This window comes from Mirounga angustirostris, unplaced genomic scaffold (assembly GCF_029215605.1).
Source record: "Mirounga angustirostris isolate CCGP_5_RB_7025 unplaced genomic scaffold, mMirAng1.0.hap1 SCAF_4, whole genome shotgun sequence".
Lineage (NCBI taxonomy): Eukaryota > Metazoa > Chordata > Mammalia > Carnivora > Phocidae > Mirounga > Mirounga angustirostris.
In genome coordinates this window covers 151,587,810-151,608,134 of record NW_026991712.1, presented here as the reverse complement: position 1 = coordinate 151,608,134, position 20,325 = coordinate 151,587,810, and the positions used below count along the sequence as shown (strand labels likewise).

Sequence of the window (20,325 nt, the reverse complement as noted above, 5' to 3'; positions counted from 1 at the left end):
GATTAAATTTAGCAACTCTACATTCAAATATCAGCTCTGCCACATTCTAGCTTTCCTAAACTATTAGGGCAAGTTACTTCATCATCCTGAGCCTTGGTATACTCATTTGTAAAACTGGGAAAGTGACAGATACCCTTCCCAAGGTTCCAAGAGAATCAAAGCATTTAGTACAAAATCTGAAAGCTGCTTACGGCAGAAAGATATACATTAATCTTGAATTAAATTGAACTCCATACAAGGAGACTGGAATCATAATATTTTAGGCCATAGTTTGAATATGAAGGGATCTTGGAAGTCACCACCTTCAGGTTCATTAACCAGCAAATTCTCCTTGCCTCTTACTCATTTCCTCATTTGTCTCACCATCCCATGACTGGGATTGTAGCATAGATTCTTTCTCTCTTCCTTTCTGTGCTTCCTTCCATTTGAATTTTGAGGTCAAAACAATTACAATAACTGTAATACTTTCCCAGTATGCCCTATAATTTGATTGGGAACACTGACAGTGATATGGATGGTCCACCCTCCCTCCCAGGGCAGAATTCCTCTCCACTTTCTCCCTGACAGGTGGACATCCTCTTTCTACTGAGGCAGCTCCAGAACTCACCACATGCTGAGAGTCCCTCAATGCTGGATAGGTTCTATTTATAGAACACACTGTAGAAAACTAAAGGAAATTGTTAGAAATTGTTACCAAGCTCAAAGTTTTCAACTTTTATGTGAAGGCCATGTGGCACAGTGAGGAAAGTGATAGGTAGACAATCATTCCCATGTGGGCTCCAGGCTCTGCTATGCACTTACTTGCTGTATGATTTGTGACAAGTCATATATCTTCTTGTATTTCTATTTCCCCATTTGAAAGACTGTGAATAATAATCTTTATTTTATATAGAGTAGTGAGAGATATCAGTCTGTTTTTTAAAATAAAATTTGATTCATATAACTGATAAGTGAAGCAGACAAAAATACATTTGCTCTGGTGGAAATAAGAGAGAACAGCCTGCATTTTCACTGAGGTTTCTCCTTGACCTATGCAAGAACTCTCCAGGCAGCACAGGGTGAAAATTATCTAGAGTGGATAACTTTGCTGTGCTCTGTGTGAAGAAATGGTGGCACAGAGAGGTTAAGTGAGCTACTAGAAGACCCAGAGATGAAATATAGACTCAATGTTATTCCCACCCCACTGCCCTATTTCTAGTTCCACATTTCCTCAGGTTATATTATTCATTCTAGAATATGATTTTTAGAGTTTTTCCTTTTGTTACACATTCAAAAAGACCCTCCCCATGTTTCCCTCCCAGCCCTCATTCAGTCTCTGGGAAGCTTCAGATCCTTCTGCACTTGTTGAAATTCTTCAAAATATTCTTATACTTTTTGGGCTTTTTTGTGAAGAATGGGTTAAGTAATGTGGTTTTAACATTTTGTTTTGAGATAATTATAGATTCTTATGGATTTTCAAAAACAGTACAGAGAGGTCTTGTGTACTCTTCATCTGGGTTCCCTCAAAGGCTGCATTTTACATAACTATAGTTATGAATAATGAGTAACAATTTCAAAACCAGGAAATTTACATTGGTACAACATGTGTGCATAGTTCTATGCCATTTTATCACATGTAATCACCACCATAATCAAGATGTAGAACTATTTCATCACCATAAAGATCTCTCAGATGCTACCCCTTATGATCACACCGCCCCACTATCATTTACCATCCTATATTATATATTATACATAACTTATCACAGACTATTGGTGTTGAAATTTACCATTTTGAGGTAAGTGCAAAAACTCTACCTCCTTTTAAGTCCTTTTACCTTTCCACATATAATATGATTATGTTAAATATTTCCTCCACATACATTGAAAACTGAATCAATGTTATAATTATTGCTTCAACATCAAACATAATTTAGAAATGGAGAAAAAGGAGTTTATTATATTTACCTATTTACTTTTTATGTTATTTCTTTCTTTCTGACATTTCAAGAGTCCTTCTTTTATAATTTTTTTTTCTGTTTTAAGAACTTCCTTTTCCCATTCTTTTAGGGGAGGTCTTCTGTTGACGAATACTCTTTCCTTTTGATGAAATTCGTCCTTCTTCAAAATGTCTTGATTTCTTGAAGGATATTTTTGCTGATATTAGATTCTAAGTTTGCAGTTCTTTTCTTTCAGTACTGAAGAACATTGTGCCACTTTCCTTTGGCCTCTATAGTTTCTGATGTGAAATCTGTTGTGTTCAAATTTATTTTCCCATATAGGTAAGGTATGATTTTCTCTCACTGTTTTCAAGATTGTTTCCTTAGTCTGATTATGATGATTCTTGGCATGGATTTCCCTCACTTTTTTCCTGTTTCGGGTTCACTCATTCTCTTGAATCTGTAGGTTTATGTCTTTTGCCAAATTTGAGATTTCAGCCATTTCAAACAAATTTTTCACCTCTCCTTCTGGAATTCTAATGATATGAATGTTAGATTTTTGGTCCCACAGGTCCCTGAGGTTCTGTTCATTTTTCTTTTTAGTCTATTTTTTTCCCATTGTTTAGATCTAGTAACTTCTATTGTTCTATCCTCAGGTTCATTTATTCTGTTCTTTACTCCCTGCACTCTGCTATTGATCCCATCTTCAAGTGGATGGTAGAAGTTCAGATTCCTCATGTGGTCTGACATCATAGAGAAGAGGAAAGGATTCATTACTGACTAGCAAGAATGAAATTCCCAGTTCCCTACTTTTCTCTGACACCACCTGGTGGAGGGTTGGAGCAAAGATGGAAGTCTAGGCTCTCCATTCCTCCTTTGTTGGTGAGGGTGGAAGTGGGCAATTTTTTACCATGGTGTTTGGCTAGAGCAGGCAATTACTATCTCCAAAGTTTTCTGTCTTACTGGGCTGAACACCCCCCCTTTGTTGTCTTTTGTTTAGCAAGAATAGGCTTTTGGGAAGACTTGTTTTTTATCTATGCCCATTGGCATTTCTAGGTTTCTGGCTTCTCAAGCAACCATTCTAGCATATATGATGCAAAAATGAAACCCAGGGAACTCACCACTATATCATTTCTCAGGTCCTGAGAAACTTAGCCAGTCTTTCCTCTTCTCTCCACCTTTCAGGTCTTCTATGTTTGTTCCAGAAGTAATGTATATGGTTTTTAGCTGTACTTAGTGGGAGAAATGAGGAAGAGTGCATCTACTCTATCCCTTCCCAGAATGTCTGTAATGTCTTACCTTTTTTTTTTAATGCAATTATATTTATTTTTGGAAACTCAGTTTTGACAATATACTAATGCCAATATTCTTAAGACACAAGCTCAAATGAGAACAACAACAAGCACCACAACAACAAAAAACAAAAGGACAATCTTACAGTTCCTAAACTAGTTTTTTTTTTCAATGACAATTCTTAATGCTGTCCAGATTGCAGTAAAACTGATAGATCAAAGGTAGCATTTTAAATTGGTGCAACATATTTTGAGAGCATGCATACCAGAAGCTTATAGTCATCAATCCTGTAATCACTCTTTTAGGAACTGATTCTAAAAAATAATTTGACAAATCTATCTGTCTATCATCTATCTATCTATCTAATATTTCTACTTTAGAAAAAATATATCAAATATATTAAAAAACTAAATGCTCACTAATGGAGATATGACAGAGTAAATTATGACATATAAAAACAGTAAACAATTCTCCAACTATGGTATAATGAACACTAGTAGAAAACATGAGAAACTGTTTTGATACAATGTTAAATGAAAAGAACAGACTATAAATGGGTATACATATTTGATTGCTGCTGTGTGAAAATGTGCTTATGGAAACAAAAACTAAAAAAGAATATGTAAAATTAAAACAACTGTTAGGTTTAGAAGAAGGATAATGGATTAATGAATTTATTTAACAAATATTTATTGAGTATGTCATATATACCAAGCACAGTTTGAGGTGCTAAGGATACACAAATGAATACAAAAATGATGAAAATCCCTATTCCCATGGCTTACTTTCTAATAGATGGAGAGACAGCTAACAAAATAAATAATACATTATAGTTTGCTAGATGGTAATAAGCACTATACAGAAGAATAAAGCAGGAAGATTAAGTATATGGGGGGCCAAGGGATATAATTTTATTGTAAATGTATGACTTATTTGTTTTTAAATGTGAATTCATTAATTTATAATTTTTAAATATTATTTTTTGTAACAATAGAGTAAAGCCCCATTATTTCAGAAAATACATCTTTAATTTCGAAAGTTTAGTTTCTTTTTTCACAAGATCAAGACTAAAGATTATCATTAGATTAAGAATAATATAAGAGATTAAGAATAATATAGAGCCAATGTTATTTGTACATACTATCACTACACTTAATGCAAAAGGGCATTTATTTATTTACTTACTTATTTTAAAGATTTTATTTATTTTTTTGACAGAGAGACACAGCGAGAGAGGGAACACAAGCAGGGGGAGTGGGAGAGGGAGAAGCAGGCTTCCCGCGGAGCAGGGAGCCTGATGCGGGACTCGATCCCAGGACCCTGGGATGACCTGAGCCGAAGGCAGATGCTTAACAACTGAGCCACCCAGGTGCCCCTCAAAAGGGTATTTATTGTAACTGCCTGTTTACTTGTTGTCTGTGCCATGGACTTGTATCTTTTTCTGAATTTTTATAGCCAAACTTTTGAAAGAACCATCTATATTTATAGTCTCCATTTCTTTACACTTTCTTCATCCCTCAACTCACTCATTATCTCATACAGCTGGCTTGAACTCCTGCCGTGTCACTAGAATGGCAGTCAACAAAGTCTCTAATGACCTCTACATCACTACAAGCATTGGGTATTTTAAGACTTTAATTATCTTTTACCTTTCAGTAGCAATTGGCAGTGTTAGTCACTCCCTCTTTTTTAAAAAAGCCCTCTCTTCTTGGTTACATGACATCATACTAACTTGGTTTTCTTCCTACACCTCTGGCCAGTTCCTCTTAACCTCTTTTGTGAGTTTCTCATCCTCTACCCAACTTTTATTTATTTATTTTTAAAGATTTTATTTATTTATTTGACAGAGAGAGACACAATGAGAGAGGGGACACAAGCAGGGGGAGTGGGAGAGGGAGAAGCAGGCTTCCTGTGGAGTAGGGAGCCCAATGCAGGACTCGATCCCAGGACCCTGGGATCATGACCTGAGCCAAAGGCAGATGCCTACTGAGCCACCCAGGCACCCTCTATCCAACTTTTAAATTGAGGGATTTCTCAGAGCCCTGTCCTAATCTTCCCTCTTCAGTCCATACAACCTCCCTGGGAGACCACATCTGCCCCCACCATTCTAGTTATCATCTACAGGCTGATGACTCCCGAATCTGTACCTCCAGATTCCTCTCTTGGGTCTCTTACCAATAAACCCTACTGCCTACTTGACATCTGTACTTGGATATCTCTCAGGCATTTCTAGCTCTATGCTTCCAAGGCCAAGATCATCATCTCCTCTTTCCAACCAAATCTGCCAAAACTCTTTCCTCTTATAACCCTTGTCTTCAGTAAATAACACCACCAACCCTTCTGTTGTATATGCCAGAAAACCCCGGAGTCATCTAGAACTCCTACCTCTCTTTTACCCTCTACATCTATTCAATCAAAAGGTTAAATTGATTCAATCTTCTGTTAACCCTCAAATCCACCCACTTGTTTTCATCACTACTGTTACCAGTCTAATCCATCATCAGCTGTAGCCTAAGGTATTGCAAAAAACCTCCAAACAACTGCCCTCCTTCCAAGATATTCACTATTAAGCATTAAGACTGAGCTTTCTAAACTGCCATTCTGATCATGCCCTATTTAATTTCTTCAGTTTCTTTATAGTGCCTTCAGAATCAAGTCCAGCTCTTTACCTTGGCTTACAAAACTCTCCTCAATCTCACTCCTACCTACCTCTCTAGTCACCTTCTCTTTAGAATTTCATGTTCCAATCATATTGGCCTTTTCTCAACAAAAATGTAATGTTCTTTCTCATCCCTTTGTTTCCAAACACACTTTATTACTTCACACATATCCCTACTTACTATGATCTCACCTGTTCATCTTTCAGTTCTCAGCATAAGTAACATACCTACGAAAGGTCTCTTATCCTTGAAGCAGGTTAAGTCTCAAATGCTGAATAGTTTCCACAGCATGCTAAATTCTCCCGGTTGTCACAGTTATCACACTTTACTATATTTACATGTTTGATGCCTAACCCAGTAGACTATGAGCTTTATGATAACAGTAATCATATGTCTCCCTATTATTTTGTTCTGATACCTTGCATAATTCCTGGTGTACTGTAACTACTTATAAGGATTTATTGACAGGGAGAAGGAGGGAGGGAAGAAGGAAGGAAGGAGAAAGGTTAGGAAGAAAAGGAGAGAGAAAGAGAAGGCATAATGCTCACCCAATCTGGCTTGAATGAGTTGGGGAAAAAGGAAAGAAATGGTCAGGGAATTTACTGAATTCACAAGCTATTTGAAACTTTTTAAAGTTACCCATTTCACATGTGTTTCTTATAAAACTGAAAAAGCTACTTTGCATTTTACAGTGAGGAGATTGAGGCTTATAAAATAAATGTCATAGCTCATCATGTTATATCTGCCATCTGGAATTCCATTTCCTTAATTTTGTTCATGTCCAAGTGCACCCAAAGGTTCTCCTTTACTCTCCACAGCCCTAATCATGTAATTTTCTTTCTCTTCTCTAATCCCACAGCATACTTTATTTTAGCACAATACTCTTTATTTTGTACTTATTTCTGTTTGTGTTTCAACTTGTAGAAAATAAAATTTTAAAGAAATAATCCAGATCAGATTATTCATATTATCAGATTCACATTATCACCCCAAGACCTAGCACAAAGTTAGATGTTCAATAAAATTGTGTTAAATGGAAGCCACTTTTGAGATTTGGTCTAACCTCCTCAATCTACTATAATGGACAAGTCGATCAGAAAAGTTATTTCAGATCTACCAAAGGCCAAACAGCAGCATGCAAGCCCCTGCTTCTTTGTGTCCCCTTCTTCCACTTTCCCTGTGCATAGAATACGGGAGGAATAGTAAACCTGGGAGTCCTGAGGTCTCTGGCTAATACTACCACTTACTGCTTGTACAAATATCCTAGACTTAGCTTCTGCTTAAGTAAGAATATAGATTTTGGCTGTCTTGTAATGCCAGTTCCCTGCAGTGCCTATCACAAAGCAATTTCAGCCTTGGACAATATTAAAAAATATTAATGAACTGCTGCTGCATAAACTTGAGCCTTAACAACCAACACTTCTTAAGAAGTCTAATATGGAAACAAAATTAGAGTGAACTAAAATAGGCAGAAAATTTCTGAATATTTTAGCTTCTCCATTTTGGTGCTAGGTATTCTGACTTTATCTCCTCAAGGCAGAACAATCTTGAGTAGCCATATATTTGCACAATGGCTTTTAGTTGCTTTTTTGTTCATCAGCTTTCTACAACTAGTTGATTACCAAACTTATGCTAAGGCCTGAAGGCATCTTTACTTGGCATCAGTTATGGGCCCCTATAATAGAGGTGAAGAAGAATGTCTTATTTCACCTTGAAAAGGTGAAAGTGTCTTTTCCTAATCTGGTACATATTTCATCCAGGAAATTGAGAATTTTTATTATTTGTCATGAGGTAAGAATTTTTCCAAGGCCTGTTTGGAATATTAAAGGAAGTGAAATCCCTAGATAAGAAAGGCATCAGAAACTTCTTTTGTTTGGTTGCCTTGGATTTGGAGAAAACCAGAATTAGGAAAACACCTAGAGTAGATATTCTAATACTGGAATCTACAATGTATTTGTCAGTTTTGAGTCAGGCTGTTGTCTAGAATCCTAAATTATAATGGACTCTTCAGGGCCAATAAAATCGAATAATCTGAGAGCCAAACAGTCATGTACAATTTTTGTGTTGCCCTAAGAACATTTAGAATGACTATTGGAAGACAGGTTCTGGTACAGGTAACTGACACAAGAAAGGGAAGAAAGTCCTAAGCAGAAAACACCAAAGGGACAGAAAGAATCCTTAGAACAAACCAGTAGCAAGGATTATAACAATTATGGCATGTACAGATCAGTTAATAAAATTCTAAAAAGAAAATTCCCTTTCAGGACAGATCTTTTCTGTCATATACATACTGTATCCCCAATATCTAGAATAGTATGTGATACATTAAGATGATCAATAAAGTCCTACTAAGTGAACAATATCTCAGTCTGGCTTTAAGAAAGGGGACTATGAAGGAATGTGAGTAGTTTTGCATCCAAAGTCTGGGGTTAGCAAAGTCAAAAAGATGAGAGATGAGACATATCAACAACCTGATTTGCTCTGGTACCTCATACCTTACCAGCCTGATGAACTACAATAAACTGAATTCTGAATATTTAAGCTTTTTCAGACTATTAGAGAAGACCCATGACTGGATAATGGCTGCTGCTGAGAGCCTGCCAGTACTGGATAAGAGTACAGATATTATAATATAAATGCAAGGACTCATTAACATTTTAAAATCTTGTCAAGAGCCCTGACAGAGAGGCCCCAGATGATAATCCATAAGAAACAAAACAAAACAAAATGAAATGATTAAAGCTTAAGGATTTTAAAAGCACAAAAAAAAAAAAAAAAAAGAGAGAAGACTCCAGCATTGAACAGTTGGGGAAAAGGGATGGTGATTATGGTTGCTGTGTAAGATCCTAACATAGAGCCTCATAAAAGAAATACAATGTTATTTTGAGGACCCTCATGATCAGATCAACAGTGATGTCCTTTTGTTGGCAAGGTTTGAAGTACACAACTACACATACACCTATTAACAGAGAGATGTGCTATATTTTTATCCACTGGGCTGAGTTCAGAAATTCAAAACAAAGGCCTACCCCTTGCCCAGATTCCATTGTCAAAAGGAGATCCAGGAATGGCAGTATAGTTGACTTGATGCAGCAAAGCAAAAAAAAAAAAAAAAAAAAAAAGCCCAGGAAGATATTTTTATCTTTTAATAAACAGTTTTCATTATCATCCAATGCCTACACTTTTACAAACCTGAGCTTCTCAGCCCAGCATTTATAGAAAATTGCCAAGTATCATTTGTAGATAAAAGCACAATTCAATATTTATGAATTGCTAGTTTTCTATAAATATAGACATTTGGAGATGATCTTCTCACTAGTCATTAAAATTTGAACAGGGATCAAAGCTAGAATAATATTAACAAATACTCACATTTGTATAGTGTTTTACATAATACTATTAATAATAGATGACATTTATTGAGCACTTAGCAAGTACCAGGCACTTTACATGTAAATTCTCATAACGAATTCAGTTTAGTTCAACAAGCATTCAATTAATACCTACTGTGTGATAGATGAATAACATTGGTTTCTATCTTTAAAAACTCTCATTTTTGGTGCATTCAATCAATGTTTGTTGAAAGAATAAATGAATGGATGGATGAAAAATTAACTGGTTTGGATGGTACTGTGGGGTAATAAAAATAACACAGGCTCCTCTCAGTACCTATGGTATAGAGAAAGTACTTACCCTCTCCTAGCCTCAACTTTTTCATCTGTAATATAGGAATATTTAAGCTCTCCCTTGCAAAACTGTTGTGATAATACTGACAGCAAGTGTAAAATATGTAAAAAGAACAGGCTCTCAGTAAGTGAGAGCAGTTATCATCATCATCACTACCATAATTATTACTATTTTAAACAAGCCTATCAAACTCTCCTCACCCTCGCTATAGCAATGAACAAGTATAATTTTAACATGCACAAAGCACACAACATCTATATAAAAATGCCACAAAGAAACCATCAAAGCAAGGGAAATCTACTAAACTGTAGTTCCCAATGTTCTACCAGGTTACTATACAACATCTCTGCTCAGGCTAGGAAACAAAAATAAAACAACATAGAATGAATTTCAGTTACATTTCCAAAGACACCATGATAAAAGGCCAACAGGACAGGAAGTTTACCAAATAACAGACTGTACCTTCCCTCATAATGGAATGCTGGTCACTCCATATGTGGAACCATGTTCCCTATTCCAACATTCTCAAAGAGCCCTACCCTCGACCTAAAACCCAGACAATAGCCATCAAGAAACTCATCTTACTCCTCTCAGTGCCAGTGAGGTTAAGCCCTAGCCATCCAGCACATAAACTTTGAGACCTGGGTCAAATTCCCAACCAGAAGTAGGCCCCATTCTGGTCACTTACCATTTGGGTCTGCTTGTAGATTTCACCATAGGAGCCATTCCATCTCTATAAAGACTCTTGGTTTTACTGAAGTTAACAATGTTGAAAATGACTCTCTGAAAAAAAAGGAAAAAAGTTTATCAGAAGACTATGCTATGCAAGTTGTCACTTTCTGCTAATCAGGAATGGAAATGATAAGCAAGGTTACAGGAAGCCATATGGACTAGCTGCCAACAGTATAGTGAGAATAAACGGTGCCCATAGAAAGTCAATGTATTTGTGCCAGCTTAGCACAGTAGTCAAGAGCACAGACTCTGAAACCTGGAAGCTTGAGTTTTAATCCCACTCTACCACCCTCAAGTCATGTGACCTTGACAAGCTACTAAACCTTTCTATGTTCCAGTTTCCTCATTTGAAAAATGGCAATAATAACAGTACTTAGGATTACCGATGATAATTAAATAAGGTAATATATGTACAGTGTTTGGAACCATGCTTTGTACATAGTTAATGCTACATAAATTTTAGCTATTATTAACTATGCCCTTTCTTGAGGCTGACCTACAATTTATATGGAAATGAGTAATAGTATTATTAGAGTAAGAGTATTACATTTGAAGTTTAGAAAAGATAATAACTGAAGGCAAAATTGAAGTTTAAAAGTTCTGCAACTGTTCAGCACCCCTTTTACTAGACCTGGAGGATATATGTCCTCTTCTGCACCTCCTTTTGTTATCCTTCACTGGGGGCCAGGGGTACTGAGCTCAACCCTAATTTCAGCATCAATTTATAGAAGCATAGGTACTTGGGGAAGTCCCTTCCCTCTCTGGGCTTCATGTTTAAAATGGAGCAGTGGAGTGCTCTAGATGACTAAAATCTTTCCAGGAGGGTAGTATAGGTAAAAGAGATCAGTCTTTGTTTTAGTAAACAGTTTCATTATTATAAGTGGAGAGGAGAGATGGGGAAAGAGAAGAGAATTGGGGTTAAAAGACACTCAATGACCATTGAAATTGTCCAAAAGAGAGAGTAAGAGAACCAGATCAAAGGCAGCAAGAATAGTCAGAGAAATAAGAGAACTTTCAAAAGGTTACCATAGGCTAGTTTTTCTATCCATAGGCGGTGAAAGAGAGCGAAGCATCAAAATTCACATCTAATTTCATTAAGCAAATATTTATTGTCTGATGTATTATATAATAGCAAGGGCCAGGAATTTTATACATTTTTATAAATGTTTAAATACTCTACTATAACCATACAAAATATTACCAACTCCATTTTACAGATGTGGAAACTGAGCTCCGAGAAGTTAATTAATTTGTCCAAAGTCATGCAATTAATATATGGAGAGTTGATATTTAAATCCAGGGAATAAAAAAGATAAGTAAAACGTCCATGATCTCTACCCTTGAGTTACTCAATAAGGTTCCAGAATTCTTTTAATTATAACCAAGCCTGTTTTGTAAAGTAAGGGCAAAAATAAATAAAATGGTAATTCTTTAACCTTTTAAAATTTTGTTTACTTAAAAAAGAAAATCAAAGCTATTTGCTCTGGCATCGCATTTGGGACTAACATAAAATGCTTTGTTCTATGATACACTCTTAGGAATAACGTGTTTTCCTTTCTGCTCAGAGACCCAGTTACTGACCCCATCACCAGGCATTTCAGATGCAGACCTCTCTTCAGTCGTTAAATTAAGTCATCAAGAATGTCCAAGACTGTTCAGTTATTAATAACCTGGACCCAGGGGCGCCTGGGTGGCTCAATCGTTAAGCATCTGCCTTAGGCTCAGGTCATGATCCCAGGGTTCTGGGATCGAGCCCTGCATCAGGCTCCTGCTCAGCGGGAAGCCTGCTTCTCCCACTCTCATTCCCCCTGCTTGTGTTCCCTCTCTTGCTGTGTCTCTCTGTCAAATAAATAAATAAAATCTTAAAACAACAACAACAACAACAACAAAAACACATGGACCTGCCTGTTTTCAGTTTAATTACTTCTCCCAGCGTCTTGGCTGCTGTTTGATTTAAGAAAATAAGTATCAAGAGGACAAATGGCCTTTGAAACTCACAGGGCTTAATCCCCCTTTTCTGAGATTTTCCAGGTATCAGATCTATCTCCAGTGAACCTGGAAGCCATATTGCTCTTTTAGGATCTAGATTAATGCTAAATATAAGGGAAAATCTAATACAGAAATAATGTTCATATGTGTAGCTGGAATAAAGAAATGAGAAAGTGAAATATCTTTTGATCATTAATATCCTACTACCCTCTGCCCAGTAAAATTACCCAGGTCTTTTAAATATGCAATATTATTTCCTGACTTGTTAATTTTAGCCATTCTGACTGGTGTGAGGTGGTATCCCATTGAGGTTTTGATTTGGATTTCCTTGATGCTGGGCGATGTTGAGCTTTTTCATGTGTCTGTTGGCCATTTGGATGTCTTCTTTGGAAAAATGTCTGTTCATGTCTTCTGCCCATTTCTTGACTGGATCATTTGTTCTTTGGGTGTTGAGTTTCATAAGTTCTTTATAGATTTTGGATACTAGCCCTTGATCTGATATGTGATTTGCAAATATCTTCTCCCATCTGTCGGTTGTCTTTTGGTTTTGTTGACTGTTTCCTTTGCTGTGCAAAAGCTTTTTATCTTGATGAAGTCCCAATAGTTCATTTTTGCCCTTGCTTCCCTTGCCTTTGGCGATGATTCTAGGAAGAAGTTGCTGCAACTGAGGTCAAAGAGGTTGCTGCCTGTGTTCTCCTTTAGGATTTTGATGGACTCCTGTCTCACACTGAAGTCTTTCATCCATTTTGAGTCTATTTCTGTGTGTGGTGTAAGGAAATGGTCCAGTTTCATTCTTCTGCATGTGGCTGTCCAATTTTCCCAACACCATTTGTTGAAGAGACTGTCTGTTTTCCATTGAACATTCTTTCCTGCTTTGTTGAAGATTAGTTGACCATAGAGTTGAGGGTCCATTTCTGGGCTCTCTACTCTGTTCCACTGATCTATGTGTCTGTTTTTGTGCTAGTACCAAACTGTCTTGATGATGACAGCTTTGTAATAGAGCTTGAAGTCTGGAATTACGATGCCATCAGCTTTGCTTTTCTTTTTGGACATTCCTCTGGCTATTCGGGGTCTTTTCTGGTTCCATACAAATTTTAGGATTATTTGTTCCATTTCTTTGAAAAAAGTGGATGGTATTTTGATAGGGATTGCATTGAATGTGTAGATTGCTCTAGGTAGCATTGACATCTTCACAATAATTATTCTTCCAATCCATGAGCTTGGAATGTTTTTCCATTTCTTTGTGTCTTCCTCAATTTCTTTCATGAGTATTTTATAGTTTTCTGAGTACAGATCCTTTGTCGCTTTGGTTAGATTTATTCCTAGGTATCTTATGGTTTTGGGTGCAATTATAAAAGTGATTGATTCCTTAATTTCTCTTTCTTCTGTCTTGTTGGTGTATAGGAATGTCACTGAATTCTGTGCATTGATTGTATATCCTGCCACTTTACTGAATTCCTGTATGAGTTCTAGCAGTTTTGGGGTGGTCTTTTGGGTTTTCCACATAAAGTATCATATCATCTGCAAACAGTGAGAGTTTGACTTCTTCTTTGCCGATTTGGATGCCTTTTATTTCTTTTTGTTGTGTGATTGCTGTCGCTAGGACTTCTAGTACTATGTTGAATAGCAGTGGTGAGAGTGGACATCCCTGCCGTGTTCCTGACCTTAGGGGGAAAGCTCTCAGGTTTTCCCCATTGAGAATGATATTCGCTGTAGGTTTTTCATAGATGGCTTTTATGATATTGAGGTATGTACCCTCTATCCCTATACTCTGAAGACTTTTGATGAAGAAAGGATGCTGTACTTTGTTAAACGCTTTTTCTGCACCTTTGAGAGGATCATATGGTTTTTGTTCTTTCTTTTATTAATGTATTGTATCACATTGATTGATTTGCGGATGTTGAACCAACCCTGCAGCCCAGGAATAAATCCCATTTGGTAGTGGTGAATAATCCTGTTAATGTAGTGTTAGATCCTATTGACTAGTATTTTGGTGAGAATTTTTGCATCCATGTTCATCAAGGATATTGGTTTGTAATTCTCCTTTTTGATGGGGTCTTTGTCTGGTTTGGGGATCAAGGTAATGGTGGCCTCATAAAACGAGTTTGGAAGTTTTCCTTCCATTTCTATCTTTTGGAAGAGTTTCAGAAAAATAGGTATTAATTCTCCTTTAAATGTTTCATAGAATTCCCCTGCGAAGCAGTCTGGCCCTGGGCTTTTGTTTTTTGGGAGATTTTTGATGAGTGCTTCAATTTCCTTAGTGGTTATAGGTCTGTTCAGGTTTTCTATGTCTCCCTGGTTCAGTTTTGGTAGTTTATACATCTCTAGGAATGCATCCATTTCTTCCAGATTATGTAATTTGCTAGCATATAGTTGCTCATAATATGTTCTTATAATTAATTGTATTTCTTTGGTGCTGGTTGTGATCTCTCCTCTTTCATTCATGATTTTATTTATTTGGGTCATTTCTCTTTTCTTTTGGTAAGTCTGGCCAGGGGGTTATCAATCTTATTAATTGTTTCAAAGAACCAGCTCCTAGTTACAGTGATCTGTTCTACTGTTCTTTTGGTTTCTATTTCATTGATTTCTGCTCTGATCTTTATTATTTCTCTTCTCCTGCTGGGTTTAGGTTTTATTTGCTGATCTTTCTCCAGCTCCTTTAGGTGTAGGGTTAGGTTGTGTATTTGAGACCTTTTGTGTTCTTGAGACAGGCTTGTATTGCTATATACTTTCCTCTTAGGACTGCCTTTGCTGCATCCCAAAGATTTTGAACAGTTGTGTTTTCATTTTCATTGGTTTCCATGAATTTTTAAAATTCTTCTTTAATTGCCTGGTTGACCCATTCATTCTTTAGTAGGATGCTCTTTAGCCTCCATGGATTTGAGTTCTTTCCAACTTTCCTCTTGTGACTGAATTTTTGTTTCAAAGCATTGTGGTCCGAAAATATGCAGGGAATGATCCCAATCTTTTGGTACCGGTTGAGATCTGATTTGTGACCTAGGATGTGATCTATTCTGGAGAATGTTCCATGGGCACTAGAGAAGAATGTGTGTTCTGTTGCTTTGGGATGGAATGTTCTGATTATATCTGTGAACTCCATTTGTTCCAGTGTGTCAGTCTTTATTTCCTTGTTGATCTTTTGTTTAGATGATTTGTCTATTTCAGTGAGAGGGGTGTTAAAGTCACCTACTATTATTGTATTGTTGTCAATGTGTTTCTTTGCTTTTGTTATTAATTGGCTTATATAATTGGCTGCTCCCATTTTAGGGGCATAGACATTTACAATTGTTACATCTTCTTCTTGGATAGACCCTTTAAGCATGATATAGTGTCCTTCCTCATCTGTTATTATAGTGTTTGGTTTAAAATCTAACTTGTCTGATATATGGATTGCCACCCCAGCTTTCTTTTGGTGTCCATTAGCATGGTAAATAGTTTTCCACTCCCTCACTTTCAATCTAGAGGTGTCTTTGGGTCTAAAGTGAGTCTCTTGCAGGCAGTATATCGATGGGTTTTGTTTTTTTATCCAATCTGATAGCCTGTGTCTTTTGATTGGGGCATTTAGCTCATATACATTCAGGGTAGCTATTGAAAAGATATGAATTTAGTGCCGTGGAATTGCCTGTAAGGTGACTGTTACTGTATATTGTCTGTGTTCCTTTCTGGTCTATGTTACTTTTAGACCTCTCTCTTTTGCTTAGAGGACCCCTTTTAATATTTCCTATAGGGCTGGAATCGTGTTTGCAAATTCCTTTAATTTTTGTTTGTCCTGGAAGCTTTTTATCTCTCCTTCAATTTTCAGTGACAGCCTAGCTGGATATAGTATTCTTGGGTGCATATTTTTCTCATTTAGAGCTCTGAATATACCATGCCAGTCCTATCTGTCCTGCCAGGTCTCTGTGGATAGGTCTGTTGCCAATCTAATGTTTCTTTAATTGTAGGTTACAGATCTCTTGTCCCGAGCTGCTTTCAGGATTTTCTCTTTGTCTCTGAGACTGGTATTTTTACTATAAGATGTCGGGGTGCTGACCTATTTTTATTGATTTTGATGGTGTTCACTGTGCCTCCTGGATTTTGATACTAGTTTCCTTCCCCAAATTAGGGAAGTTCTCTGCTATAATTTGCTCCAATATACTTTCTGCCCCTCTCTCTCTTTCTTCTTCTTCTGGGATGCCAATTATTCTAATATTGTTTCGTCTTATGGTATCACTTCTCTCTCGAATTCTGCCCTTGTGATCCAGTAGTTGTTTATCTCTCTTTTTCTCAGGTTCTTTATTTTCCATCATTTGGTCTTCTATATCACTGTTTCTCTCTTCTGCCTCATTTATCCTAGCAGTTAGAGCCTCCAATTTTGATTGCACCTCATTAATAGCCTTTTTGATTTCGACTTGGTTAGATTTTAGTTCTTTTATTTCTCCAGAAAGGGTTTCTCTAATATCTTCCATGCTTTTTTCAAGCCCAGCTAGTATCTTTAAAATCATCATTCTGAACTCTAGTTCCGAAATCTTACTAATGTCCATATTGATTAGGTCCCTGGCAGTAGGTACTGCCTCTTGTTCTTTTTCTTGAGGTGGTTTTTCCTGTCTTGTCATTTTGTCCAGAGGAGAAGAGATGAATGAGAGAACAAAATGCTAATACGGTAAAAATTACCCCAGAAAAATATACACTAAACCAATCAGAAGAGACCTGAAACGGGGGAAAAGAAAGGGAAGAAATAAAAAAATAAAAAATAAAAGAAAAATAAAAAATAAAGAAAAAAAGAATATGATCAAATATGATCAGGCTGGTGAATAGATCAGTACCACACACTAGATTTTGGGCATATTTTGGTCTGTTAGAAGAAATTGCCTCCCAAAATTTTAAAGAAAGAAAAGCTGATTTATGTAGAAAAATAAAGGTAAATATGATGAAGGTATGGAATATGACTGTAAAGATGAAAATTATAAAAGATTTTATATAGGAATTGATAAGAAGTTGGTTGAGAAAAGAAGAGAAATTAAAAAAAAAAAAGAAAAGGGAGAGAATGTGATCAGGCAGGAGATTAGAACAAAGCCATACACTAGAGATTTGGGGTATATTTTGGTCTGTGAGAAGAAACTGTATCCCAAAATTTTAAAGAGAAAACAACTTATATGTATATACCAAAAATAAGGTTAACTAATATGGAAGGATAGAATATGACTCTAAAAATGAAAAATAAAAAAGATTTTTAAAAAAGGGATTGATAAGATGTTGGTTGAGAAAGGGAAAAAGAAAAATTTAAAAAAAAATAAAATTAAAAATATTAACTTTGAAAGACTAAAGAATCATGGGGAAAATACCATGAATTCTATGTGCAGTATTCCCCTACTGCTGGCATTCTGCCATACTCATTGATGGGTAAACTTGGTCTTGGCTACCTGTTCTTGTTGATTCTCTGGGGGAGGGGTCTGTTGCAGTGGTTTTCAAATGTCTTTGCTGGAGACTGAATTGTCCCGCCCTTGCCGGGGGCCAGGCTAAGTAATCTGCTCAGGTTTGCTCTCAGTAGCTTTTGTTCCCTGCAAGCTTTCCGTACAGGTTTGGAGGATGAGAGTGAAAATGGCAGCCTCCCAATCTCTGCCCTGGAGGAGCCGAGAACACGGGGCCCCACTCCTCAGTGCACCCCCAGAGAAAAGCAGTCAATCAGTCCTATCTCCCCGGTCTCTGGCCGCACTCCGTGCTCACCCGGCCAGTGACCAAGTGTTTCTATCTCTGGCACACGACTCCCGTTTGGAGTCTCCAAACCTAGCTGATTCCTGCAGTGAGCTTCTGTGCCACTCCTTCCGGGGGAGAATGTGAGTCTCCCTGGATATGCTGCTTGTTGTGTCCCTGCTGGAAAAGCAGTGGCCTGACTGTGCCGCGGATCACGGTTTATGGCAACCCCAAGCTGAGAGCCCACTCCTTGGCTCCGTCTTTGCAGCCGGCTTCCCTGCTCCGATATCTGGGAGCTCTGCCCACTCAAGTATCCCCGGTCTTTATGTGACCCTGAGGATCCTGAGACCACACTGTCCCAGCGAGTGTTCCACCCCCTGCTTAGCCACTGGAGCGACGTCCCTCAGCAGAGCAGACTTCTAAAATTCCAATTTTGTGCTCCTCTGCTCTATCACTTGCTGGTAGCAGCTGACAGAGGCTCCCTCCCGCCACCATCTATCTTCCCGAATATCGCCTCGGATTCACCTCTCCACACGTCCTACCTTCCAGAAAGTGGTCGCTTTTCTGTTCAGAGTTGCTGCTATTCTTTTCATTGATCTCCTGTTGAGTTCATAGGTGTTCAGCACAGTTTGATCCCTATCTAGCTGAATTCCTGGGACCAGATGAAATTTAGGTCTCCTACTCCTCCACCATCTTGCTCCTGCCCCTTCTCAATGTGGTTTTGATTTGAATTTCCTTGATGGCTAATGATGTTGAACTTTTTTTATATGTCTGTTAGCCATTAGTATGTCTTCTTTGGAGAAGTGTCTGTTCATGTCTTCTGCCCATTTCTTGACTTGATTATTTGTTTTTAGGGGGTGTTGAATTTGAGAAGTTCTTTATAGATCTTGAATACCAGCCCTTTATCTGTAGTGTCATTTGCAAATATCTTCTCCCATTCTGTATGTTGTCTCTTTGTTTTGCTGACTGTTTCCTTTGCTGTGCAGAAGCTTTTTATCTTGATGAAGTCCCAAAAGTTCATTTTTTATTTTGTTTCCCTTGCCTTTGTAGACCTGTTTTGAAAGAAGTTGCCTAGCCCATGTCAAAAAGGTTACTGCCTATTTTCTCCTCTAGGATTTTGATGGATTCTTGTCTCACATTGAGGTCTTTCATCCATGTTGAGTTTATCTTTGTGTATGGTGTTAGAGAATGGTCGAGTTTCATTCTTCTGTATATAGCTTTCCAATTCTCCCAGCACCATTTATTGAAGAGACTGTCTGTTTTCCATTGCATATTTTTTTCCTGCTTTGTCAAAGATTAGTTGACCATAGAGCTGAGGGTCCATATCTGGGCTCTCTATTCTGTTCCATTGATCTATATGTCTGTTTTTATGCCAGTACCATGCTGTCTTGGTGATCACTGCTTTGTAATATAGCTTGAAATCAGACAACATGATGCCCCAGCTTTGCATTTCTTTTTCAACATTTCCTTGGTGATTCGGGTCTTTTCTGGTTACATACAAATTTTAGGTTTGTTCCCAGCATTTTGAAAAATGCCATTGGTATTTTGACCCAGATGGTGTTAAAAGTATAGACTGCTCTGGGCAGCACAGACATTTTAACAATGCTTATTCTTCTGATCCATGAATATTTTTCCATCTTTTTGTGTCTTCTTCAATTTCCTTTATAAGTGTGCTGTAGTTTCTAGAGTTTAGGTCCTTTATCTCTTTGGTTACGTTTATTTCAAGGTATCTTGAGGTTTTTGGTGCTATTGTAAATGGAATTGATTCCCTAATTTCTCTTTCTAGAGTTACACTGTTAGTGTTTAGGAAAGCAACTGATTTCTGTGCATTGATTTTGTATCCTGCCACATTACTGAATTGCTGTATGAGTTCTAGTAATTGGAGGTGGAGTCTTTTGGGTTTTCCACATAAAGTATCATCATCTGCAAAGAGAGAGAGTTTGACTCCACATCGTTCTCTCAATTGATGCAGAAAAAGCATTTGACGAAATACAGCATACTTTCCTGATTAAAACTCTTCAGAGTATAGGGATAGAGGGAACATTCCTCAATTTCATAAAAACCATCTATGAAAATCCCACAGCGAATATCATCCTCAATGGGGAAAAGCTGAGAGCCTTTCCCTTAAGATCAGGAACACAACAAGGATGTCCACTCTTGCCACTATTGTTCAACATAGTACTGGAAGTCCTAGCAACAGCAATCAGACAACAAAAAGAAATAAAAGGTATTCAAATTGGCAAAGAAGAAGTCAAACTTGATAACTTTTAAAAACTACTGATGCTTGGGCCTCTATTCCAATCATACACTCTGATATCTGATGCATTATCTCATTTATTTTGAGGATAATGAATTTTTTGAGACATGGACTATTT

The 20,325-nt window shown here is 37.3% G+C and overlaps 1 protein-coding gene across 1 annotated transcript in view; it reads right to left on the bottom strand.

Annotated features, from left to right (window-relative positions):
- Positions 1-20,325, bottom strand: part of AGBL4 (AGBL carboxypeptidase 4) — a 1,423,919-nt gene that overhangs the window by 686,020 nt on the left and 717,574 nt on the right. Inside the window, exon 4 of the mRNA XM_064589176.1 lies at positions 10,248-10,342. Within this exon, the coding sequence (XP_064445246.1) occupies positions 10,248-10,342 (95 nt within the window). The remainder of the gene's footprint in view (positions 1-10,247; positions 10,343-20,325) is intronic.